At 34.3% G+C, this 11,809-nt stretch overlaps 1 protein-coding gene across 1 annotated transcript in view; it reads left to right on the top strand.

The window, feature by feature from the left end:
• The window catches only part of LOC137628361 (R-spondin-1-like), a 121,862-nt gene extending 113,103 nt beyond the window's left edge, over positions 1 to 8,759 (top strand). The window contains exons 3-4 of the mRNA XM_068359514.1: positions 494 to 661; positions 6,927 to 8,759. Coding sequence (XP_068215615.1) covers positions 494 to 661; positions 6,927 to 7,441 — 683 coding nt within the window. The 3' untranslated portion in view covers positions 7,442 to 8,759. The remainder of the gene's footprint in view (positions 1 to 493; positions 662 to 6,926) is intronic.
• The last annotated feature ends 3,050 nt before the right edge of the window (positions 8,760 to 11,809 follow it).

Genomic DNA, 11,809 nt, shown 5'->3' with positions numbered 1-11,809 from the left:
TTCTTAGTTCTTCAATCAATTGTATTTTCTTCCTTCCCCTGCTTCGTTTTTAAATCTCTAGGGACCCATTCTGGTATTTTTTTATTTTTAATAGCCATCTATTATCTGTCATTTTCATTATATGTCCATTTTCAGTACATATTAGAATATCATCTACTTTAGTTTGCTCTCCTTGTGTTAATTCCATCATTATTCTTTCCATAGCTCTTTCAGTTGCAACTAGTTTATGTTCTAAGGCTTTAGTGATGCTCCAAATGTCTGATTCATCAGTTAAAACGAGCAGAACCATCTGATTAAATACTTTTCATTTTAGAGAAAGTAGCACTTTACATTTCATAATCTCATTTTGTTTACCAAAAGCTCTCTACCCCATGCTTATCCTTATCATTACAACTTAAAGAGATATTGAAAGAATAAAGAATAATGAATAAAATACAGCAAGAATGAATAAGAAATGAAGAAAGACATCGACTTCATAAGCCTATATTTGCAGAGTGTATGTTAAGAGGCTGCCGGGAATGTTCGACTAGACACTTCTGCTCCGTCTGCAAGAGAGGGTTAGTGAGGCACGCCGGGCGGTGCCGGAAAAGGTGCCCCGAAGACACCGTGCCCAGTGCCAGGTACCCTGGACTGTGCCTCTCAGCGCCAGAGACGGTTCCAGGTGAGTTATGGAAAGTGTTTTTTTTTAATGAATGAATCTTGTGTGTTTTTATTGGAGGTTTTTCAGTGATAGATTTTAATGTTTTCTGAGTTTTGATTATGTCTTATAATTTTATGAACTGATATGATAATGATAGGAATAAATATATAATAGGAGACTGTTCCAGGGGAGTTATGGAAAGTTTTTATTTAAACGAATGAATCTTGTTTGTTTTTATTAAATGTTTTTCAGTGTAATATTTTATTTTTTTTCTGAGTTTTGATTAGGTCTTATAATTTTAAGAACTGATATGACAATGATAGGAATAAATATATAATAGGAGACTGTTCCAGGTGAGTTATGGAAAGTTTTTTTTTTTAATAAATGAATCTTGTTTGTTTTAATTAGATGTTTTTCAGTAACAGATTTTAATGTTTTCTGAGTATTGGTTTTGTCTTATAATATTAAGAACTGATATGATAATGATAGGAATAAATAAACAATAATAACATTTTATTATTAATGCATGATTAATTGTTTTCTTATAACATCAGTAAATATAATTCGTAGTTTGAACGTGGCAAAGAAATTTATTTCTATTTATCAATTAAAATATTTTTATTTTTAGTTAAATCTTAGTCTCGACTGAAGAAAATCTACGGATGTGCATCATACATTTTCATAAAATACATATTTCATTCATCCCTTCTTAAAATAATTCGCAGCCAATAATTCTACAAAGGAACGAATAGACGTCCCTATTGAAAGTCTAAAGGTTTAAAGGCCGCTCATGAATGGCAGAGGCAAGGGACAATGCCGTAGAGACTGACTGTATATACATATGATCAGCGTCTAAGCCCTTTCTCCAAACAAGCTAGGATCAAGGAGGGTCAGGCAATGGCTGTTGATGACTCAGGAGATAGAACTATAGGCTCCCCAACCCCCTCCCCCCATCCTTAACTCACAAGGATAGTGAGGTTGAGCGACCAAAGAAACTAATCAGCACCCAAGCACCTTCTCCATACAAACTAGGACCAAGGACGGCCAGGCAATGGCTGTTGATGACCCAGCAGATAGAACTATAGGCTCCCCAAACCCCCCATCCTTAGCTCATAAGGATGGTGAGGTTGCAGCGTCCAAAGATACTTACGAGTTTGGGCGGGACTCGAACCCCAGTCAAAAAAAATCATAAATAGTATCCAGGGAATGAAAGAGTGGCCTTACGGAAAAATTATGCAGCAGTTACTGTTACATTCACAACTAGATGAAGGATGATACTTTATACACAATATATATATATATATATATATATATATATATATATATATATATATATTATATATATATATATATATATATATATATATATAATGGAACCACAGAAAAGGGGCATTAATGTCCTATTTTAACTGTAATAATTTTCCTGGTGAATCTATGACTCACCAATGAATTGGCGAATAATCTCAGGATTCACCAACTAAAAATAATCTTCGAATAATCTCATGATTCACCAACAACAAACATCCTTCGAATAATCTCGTGATTCACCAACATCAAACAATCTCCCTGACTGTTGGGTACAGAGAGAGAGAGAGAGAGAGAGAGAGAGAGAGAGAGAGAGAGAGAGAGAGAGAGAGAGGTGTACGATAAACGAATTCATTTAACATTCGCCACGGACTGTCTAGTTTCGGCGCCAGGACGAAGCCAGACTAGAGGAACAGCTTCCGCCCTTCTGTAGATCAAATTACGCCGTCGTCAGGAGTTCTCCTTGACGAATCCTACCTTCAGGATATAACTGAAGGATATTCAATTTTCCTTTTTTCCTTTGATGGTAGATATTGACTGGTTCGGATGTTAAATCAAATTTTAGGGGGGGGGGTTAATGTGGGAATCATCTATGAAGATTGATGGTTTGGGGGTGAGGATTTTGGGGGTGAGGGGATGGGAGGGGGGTGATGATTCGGGAGGGGGGTAGGATTCGGGGAGGGGAGGAGAGGGGGGGGTAATTGTTCAGGAACTTGTTTCATTATTCAAGAAGATAATGAATTATTGCAATAAGCATAATGATTATGATGAAAATCATAATCATAATAGTAGTGGTAATAATGATGCAGTGTTAATGATAACAATTATGAAAAAGAATAATAATAATAATAATAATAATAATAATAATAATAATAATAATAATAATGATAATAATAATAATAATGACAATGATTATGAATAATAATAATAATAATAATAATAATAATAATAATATCAATAATGATGATGTTAATATCGATAATAGTAATAATGATAGTCATAATGTTGATGATATTAATAGCAATAATGACAATGGGACTTTGACTTAACTCTACTTTCAAAACGATAGACTGAATTAAGAAAAAAGGAGGAAGAGAGTCAATAGATAAGAACACGAAAGGGAATTTCATATAAGAAGACGAAGATGGGAGGTAACTGAGATAAGGAATTTCATATCAACAAACAATCATTAAAATTAGAAGCTATAAAAAATGAGAGAAAATAAAACTGAGAATGACTGGAGAAGAATGTAGCGATACCTAGTTAGTAAAATCGAGAGAGATAGAGAGAGAGACGGGAGGGGGGAGGGAGTAATGTTGTTAGCTCTTTAATGATAGTACTTAAGCCTTGGCCAACAGGACTATAATACAAGCAAATAATATAGGATACCTTTCCTCGATGTCTCTGAGTCGAGCTGGACACGCCCCTTACAAGGTGTTTGTCTCGAAGGGAGAGAGAGAGAGAGAGAGAGAGAGAGAGGAGAGAGAGAGAGAGAGAGAGAGAGAGAGAGAGAGAGAGAGGATACAATAAAACAGTAAGATAACAAGCGTCAGACGGACGCAAAAACAAGAGAAATAGATTTTGATAAAGATATAACATATTAGATTGTGTGCGAGAGAGAGAGAGAGAGAGAGAGAGAGAGAGAGAGAGAGAGAGAGAGAGAGAGAGAGAGAGAGAGAGAGAGAGAGAGTAGAACGCAAATATTCATATAATTGGATATCAGATTGTGTGTGTGTATGTTATATATATATATATATATATATATATATATATATATATATATATATATGTATATATCTATCTATGTATCTATATATATATATATATATATATATATATATATATATATATATATATATATATACAGAGTTGAACACATATTCATATCATAATTAGATAACAGAATTATATGTGTGTGTTTGAGAGAGAGAGAGAGAGAGAGAGAGAGAGAGAGAGAGAGAGAGAGAGAGAGAGAGAGAGAGAGAGAGAGAGAGAGAGAGACGTCTTGGGAGGGGGCCACAATTCTATAAAACCACACCCTTCTAACTATAACCATTTAACCTATAATCTATAAAGATATTCTTAATATCCACAATGAGGAAGAAGAAGAAGAAGAAGAAGAAGAAGAAGAAGAAGAAGAAGAAGAAGAAGAAGAAGAAGAAGAAGAAGACTTAGTGTCCTCCCTTGCAAGGTGACTTTAGATGGCCCAGTTTGCAAATTGGGGGTTCGCGTGACGTCATAATATGAATATTATAATTTTCTATATTTTCTTTAATGCTCCGCCAACGACATTGGAATTCGGGCAATTTCTTCAACCATTTCTATATGTTGATTTAATATCTATCCAATATCAACGAAATAGTTCGGTTTTAAATACAAACACCTTAATACTAAAGATTTATGTACAATTGAGTCAAAATAGTTTATATATTTTCCACAGTACAATTTAATAGTAGGCCGTTTATTTAAGTGTCGATTTAAATGATTATGGCCATATCTAGGATTATCATATTCATATATATATATATATATATATATATATATATATGTATATATATATATATATATATATATATATATATATATATATATATATATATATATATATAGGCGTAAGAGGAGATGATGATGATGATGATCATATATATGAATTACTTTATAGGATTAATATTCCCATGGCAGATGAAATTCGGTGTGTATATATTTATATATATATATATATATATATATATATATATATATATATATATACAGTATATGCCTGTGTTATGTGGTTTTTGAGTATGTGCATGTATGCGTATCTATACACACACACACACACACACACACATATATATATATATATATATATACATACATACATATTCCACAGTTCCTTATGTGGGGTCACTGCCTACCCTTTGATCTGGTGAAAGTAACCAGTAGATTCCATATCTTAAAGAAGCAATTGTATACATTGTACAACATAACATCGCAAATAGTACCTTTGGATTTCAATAAATTGCAGTAATTTCTTTTTGTACATAAGAGTAAATATTACATAACAACCTTACTCTGGATTAAATTAGCGGTCGGGATTACACTACTTCTTATCAATTGGTACCGAATACAGTTATAAATTTCGTATCATATTTCATAAATTGTATTTTGAACTGGATAAAAACTACGAACATTTAATCAATACTTAAGATTACAGAGGTCCTGAGCATATGACATTAAATACAGTCATATAGTCCAAACCATAATTTTTGGGAACTGTTATCCGAAGTTTGGAAATTTAAGGTATTCGAAAATGAGACAAAAAAACACGACCTTAAAGATGGGTAAGGCGAGGGATTTTCGACTCCCAATTGCTACCTGGAAATAATATGAGGCCAGATTGCCTTGGAATGCCTCCAGGCGACGCAGAAGAAGCTCTAGACTAGCACTCCCAAGCTATAGACTAGAGCCCTGGCATGTAGAAAAAGGGAAATAATGACAGCTCATTAGAGCGACCACAGTGCCCGGGTGTTTAACAGGTGGTTGCGTTTCACTTGGTCACCGTTTGGATCGCTACATCTTGGGACCTCATTCCTGTTCGCGTTTTATGGAGCATAATGGAATGCTCCTCGGGACGGTGTGGTCCTGCGAGGGCTTCCTCCATCCCAGAAAGTATCCTAATCATAATTCACAGTGGGATGATTATACGAGCTGGATCAACTTTTTTCTTGTTCGGTCTTTTTTCCACATCTATTTGCTCCTTGTGGTCAACCCATTTCAGAGTCGAGACGTATCTGTTAAAAGGTTATACTAGCCTATTAAAAACATCCCTGACTGGCTTTCAACTGGACGGGGATTCGAGAACAGATTGTTGTTGAAAATTGCCTGGCCCTTTTGACCAGACACGGGCTCTTGCAATCTTGCAGCCCGTAGCAATAAAGACCAGATCAAGCTCTATAGTTTTTCTAGTATCTGCAACCTCACCATCATCACGAGCTAAGGATAGGGTTTGTTAGGAGCCGTCTACCTGCTGATTCATCAGCAGCCAATGCCTTGCCTTCCCTGGTCCTAGCTTGGAGGGAGAGGAGGATTGGCCGTTGATTATATGTATATATGGTGCCTGCTGATTCATCAGCAGCCAATGCCTTGCCCTCCCTGGTCCTAGTTTGGTTGGAGAGGAGGATTGGCCGTTGATTGTATGTATATCTGGTGCCTCCTGATTCATCAGGAGCCAATGCCTTGCCTTCCTTGGTCCCACTTTGGTTGGAGAGGAGGATTGGGCGTTGATTATATGTATATATGGTGCCTGCTGATTAATCAGTAGCCAATGCCTTACCCTCCCTGGTCCTAGCTTGGAGGGAGAGGAGGATTGGGCGTTGATTATATGTATAAATGGCCAGTTTTTAGGTCACTATTAACAAAAAAAGGTCCGCTATCTATCATCTATTTCTTCTAGATTTAGAGATCTGTTTTTGACCCACCTTTCTTTCTTCCTTTCTTTCTTTCCCTCATTCATTTACTTGGGCAAGTAAGACCTAGATTGGGGCTAAAGATTTGCTTATCGGCCCTACATAAAGAAAAAGATTTTTCTTCCAATATCGAAAAAAGAAAAGCGAAGTATGAAATAATCATAACTGGTATTACCTCCGCCAATGAAGTTAGAAGGGCGTTATGTTTTACCCCGCTGTTTGTGTGTGTTTGTTTGTTTGTCAACAGCTTCATGGCCGCAATTATATTCGTAGAGTAATGAAACTTGCAGGGATTAACTGTTATGTTAAAAACTGGAAATGATTAAATTTGAAGTATGAGATAATGATTAAAATTACGGTTTTTTTTTCAGTGTATAAAAGTGTTTTTTTACTACACTGATAATATTATTATTATTATGATTATTATTATTATTATTATTATTATTATTATTATTATTTGATACAATAGTAGTAGAGGTGTTATTAGTACTATCAATACGACAAACTTATTAATAATAATAAACTCTTTCCAGGCAAATCGTCCAACGAGATCGAACTGAACGGCACCATCTCAAACTGGAAGCCGACGCTGGGCTTCCCTGGAACTCGCAAACCCCATCCTCACCCTCCTCCTGGATCATCCGTGCCTCTCTATCCTTCCCACGAGGGGAAGGGAGTCACCCGCAGGATACCATCGCATCCTACGACCTCCCAGAGTCCTCCGGTCCTTCAGCCTCCCGAAGATCCTTCCATGACGCGTGTGGAGGACACTTTCGCCCTCTACCCTGAGCTAACCACCAGCATCAACAATGGCAGCACGTCCCTGACGACGCCGAGGCCTCGTAGAAGGCACAAGAAGAAGAGGAGGAAGAAGAAACGCAGGAAGGAGAAGGATAAACGGAGGCATGAGAGGAACAGGAAGAGAAAAGCCAGGGAGAGAAGGAGGAGGAGACGACTGAGGAATAAAGAGAGGAGAAAGAAAATCGGCGTGGAAGATGTTCCCTCCACAGTCGCACCTGTCACACCTGTGTTTTCCATCGATAACTAACATAAGGAAAAATGTTACACAGATGTTTAGGGATGTTTTAACGGATGTTCTCTACTGTTTTGATAAAGATCTGAGCTTTGTTCGAGAACGTGAGGACTCGAAAATCATGGAATGTGAGATTAAAGTTTATTTCGATGCATTTACATTTTGCACAGTGATACAAGAATTAATTATGCTTTGTGTATATTTACATTTTGCACAGTGATAAAGAGGTTATTATGCAAAGATTGTCACATGCTTGTGTATATTTACATTTTGCACAGCAATAAAGAAATTATTATGCAAAGATTGTCTCTTGTTTGTGTATATTTACATTTTGCACAGTGATAAAGAATTGATTATGCAAAGATGTTATATGCTTGTGTATATTCACAATTTGCACAGTGATAAGAGCCTTAATTATGCAAAGATTGTCACATGCTTGTGTATATCTACATTTTACAGTGATAAAGAATTCATTATGCAAAGATTGCCACATGCTTTGTTTATATATACATTTTGCAAAGTGATAGAAGTTATTATGGAAAGACTGTCACATGCTTGTGTACATTTACATTTTGCACAGTGATAAACAAGTCATTATGGAAAGATTGTTACATGCTTTGTGTATATTTACATTTTGCACAGTGATAAAGAATTAATTATGCAAAGATGCTACTTGCTTGTGTATATTTACATTTTGCACAGTGATAAAGAAGTTATTATGCAAAGACTGTTATATGCTTTGTTTATATTTACATTTTGCAGTGATAAGAGAATTATTTATGCAAGGATTGTCATACGCTTGCGTATATTCACATTTTGCGCAGTGATAAAGAATTAATTATGCAAACATTGTCATATGCCTTGTGTATATTTACATTTTGCAGTGATAAAGAATTAATTATGCAAAGATTGTCACATGCTTTGTGTATATTTACATTTTGCACAGTGATAAGGAAATTATTATGCAAAGATTGTCACGTGCTTTGCCAGTATATGTATTACCATTGCTTATGGGACGCATATGTAAACATACATTTATGTATATTCAAATAATTACGCAAAGATTGTCACGTGCTTTATGTATTACCATTTCCTATGGGTGTATATGTATATTTATATGTAGATTCAATAGACAACTTTGGTGTCACGAATTTTTTTGAGCTTTACGAATGAGGGTCCGTCCATTAAGAACACTATTTGTAATTGAGACCACCTGTAATTATCATCTTATACTCACTAATTTATTTTTTGCCCCTTGACGTTCCTAATTATGAATCCGCGGAGCCAAAGTGGAGGGGAGATGGACACAGTCGGTTTTGGGTTGGGATGAAGAGTTTTTCATTTTTTTTTTTTTTTGAGGTTTTGAGCTAAATCTACGAGTCTTTATTCCTTTCAATCTTTTAATTTTGAGTGGGAATGAGGATTTTTTTTTCTTTTGAGGTTTTGAGCTAAATTTATGAGTCTTTCTGTCTTTCAATGTTTCATTGTTGGTTTTGAGTTTGAATTCTTATTTTAATTTTGAGTTTAAAAGAACTTATTTCTGCCTTTCAATATTTCAATAATTGTCTTGAGTCTGAATTTTTATTTTGGGTTTAATGCTAAAATTTTGGTTTCAGTTTGCGTTCTAATAATGTCAATAAGTTTTAATTTGGAAGTGAAATGTTTTGTAATGAGTATCCTATTAGATCCCAATAATTACTATAATTATTTGTGTATCAATTTTGTGTAATGAATTTTGTCGTCAGTTTTAAACTATAGTTGAATTTTTAGTTTGAATATTGAATATCTTGAGTTTGATTTCCAGTTAGAAATATCACTTGCATTCATGATTTGAATTCTCATTTAATCAGTGTTTGTCTTTCCCCTGACTTTTGAATTACATTTCCGGTCTTTGAAATTGTATTTAATTTCTATTTTGAGTGTCTGTATTGTTATTGTCTTTCAGTTTAATGTAAACAAATTTCTTTTTAATTTTGAGCTGGAATTTTAAGTAAGAATAATAGATATTCTATGATGTTTTCAAGTCTTTTATAAATAACACCTATCTTGTTTTCGAATTTGATTAATTCTGTTGTGAGTTAATTTATATATTATAAATTTAAATTGAATTGAGAACTTCGCCCATATCTGTTTATGATATTAAATTTATCAGCATTTCACCATTAAATTATTTGGGATTTTGATTTTCTTTTATATCAATAAGTGTATAAAATAAAGTGTATAAAATAAAAAAAGAATCCAGAAGATTGAAAAAACAACTATTTTATGAAAATATCTTGTATTTTTATATCATTAACTTTAGCAGCATTTCACCATTAAATTGTTTGGGACTGATTTTTTTTTACATCAATAAGGCCAACAGTAAAGTGTAAAAAATTAAAGTACGAATCCAAATGATTGAAAAAACACTATTTTGTGAAAATATCTTGTTTTTTATATCATTAACTTTATCAGCATTTCACCATTAAATTATTTGGTACTCTGATTTTTTTTATATCAATAAGGCCTACAGTAAAGTGTATAGATTTTAATAAAAAGAACTCAAAAGATTAAAAAAACTATACGGTGAACATATCTTATCCAGGAATAGAATTGAATAGATGAAAATTATAAGAATAATTTGAGATATGAAAATATAAAAATTATATATAATATCTAGGAATTGTGTGTAACACTACAACTCTTTATCAAACATTAATTATTATCCTTTTTAATGTGATGTTAGTCCTATTCTCTGAACATAAACTAGGACTAAAATTATGTATATTGAAAAATCTGTGTGTATCACCATGAGTATTACGTTGCATCTCTCCTTTTTGTAAATATATAATGTGTGTATATAGGACAGTGAAGTCTGTAGTCCCCTTCATTTTGGCTTCAAGATTAACCTTGAGAAATAGAACTTACCTGTTGAAAAATAAAAATGTATAGATAGGATAAATTTGACTTTATTTCTCCATTCCTTTGTAAAAATAGAGAGAGACTTTGATTTATTTGATAGAAATATCTTCCAAATCAAATACTTGATCTCAGCATTGATAATGTTTCTTTAACTCTGTATGAATCCTTTAAACTGTTAAGTGTGATTCTCAACAGAAAATTTACTTTTCAGAAACACATTAGGTTTGTGTCTTCTTCAATTGCAAAAAAAAAAAAAAAAGAAATAAATAAAGAAAATAGCTTATTCAGAAAGTCTTATAAGATTTTCGGTGTTCAATCTATTCTGAAGAAGTGTCTTAATTCTTTCATTCTACCATGTTTCGAGTATTGTTCTCCTGCCTGGTCTTCAGCTGCTGATTCTCATCTTAATTTGTTAGACAGGAACTTACGGTCTATTAAATTTTCTATTCCTGATCTAGATATTAATCTCTGGCACTGTCGTTCAATTAGTTCGTTATGCATGTTGCATAAGATATTTCATAATTCCGATCATTCTTTACATTCAGATCTTCCCGGACAGTTCCATCCTGTTCCTAATACTAGGCATGCAGTTAATTTTAATAGCCAGGCTTTTTCCATCATGAGGTTCAGTATATTCAATCATTTATGGCTTTATGTTTCCCTTGTTTAATCTTTTACTTATTTTTCCACAGTATTGATGACCTTTGGCAGTGTACGTCCCCGAAAATAATAGATCCAGGAACTTACATCGAGCAGAAAATAACTCACCATTATTATGACATAGCTCTAAGGCTGATAGACTCTATGAAGGTTGAGTTGTATACCTGACTGCCGGACGAAGCCCTTACATTTCTGTAAGTTCCATTTACGTCATTGGGGTTGATTACTTGGTTTGTATTCGTCATTATTGAGTTTTCTATTTAACCCATAGCTGGGTCTTACCAATTGATGGTAGGTACTCAGGGAGCCGAAGTCTGACGTCACATCACTGCTGGCTGGATCACAACAACTGCAAGGCCTAGGACTTTGTCAGTGTTCTAACACAGCCACCCTTTAACTTGACTTTGCCAGTCATTATACCATTTGAATAATAAAAGGACAGTATGTAGTCTGAATTGTAGTGGTTTTTTAATATGTTTTGTGTATGTCTTGTCTTCATATTAGGAAATCAACTGTATTATGCTGAACGCACGAGGATACTTCAGAACCGTGTTTACGCTTGAACCAGGGGGGCCGTTGCTAAGGTAACTGACATCATGATTTCGGCTCCCTGGTCTTGGGTAAACAAGGTAAAGAAACTTACCCAAGGGAACACCGGCGTTGTGGGGATTCGAATCGATTTAAGGAAGGATCTAGTATATTGGAGAATATAGAAAGAAAACACAATTGATATGAGAAGCCTCTTATACACGGTGAAGGAGTGATGAGAATGCATTTGACCTAAGAAGCCTCTAATGAAGAAAATAAACCCAGTGATAGAAC

Source organism: Palaemon carinicauda, chromosome 36 (assembly GCF_036898095.1).
Source record: "Palaemon carinicauda isolate YSFRI2023 chromosome 36, ASM3689809v2, whole genome shotgun sequence".
Lineage (NCBI taxonomy): Eukaryota > Metazoa > Arthropoda > Malacostraca > Decapoda > Palaemonidae > Palaemon > Palaemon carinicauda.
This window is presented reverse-complemented; position numbering and strand designations above follow the sequence as displayed.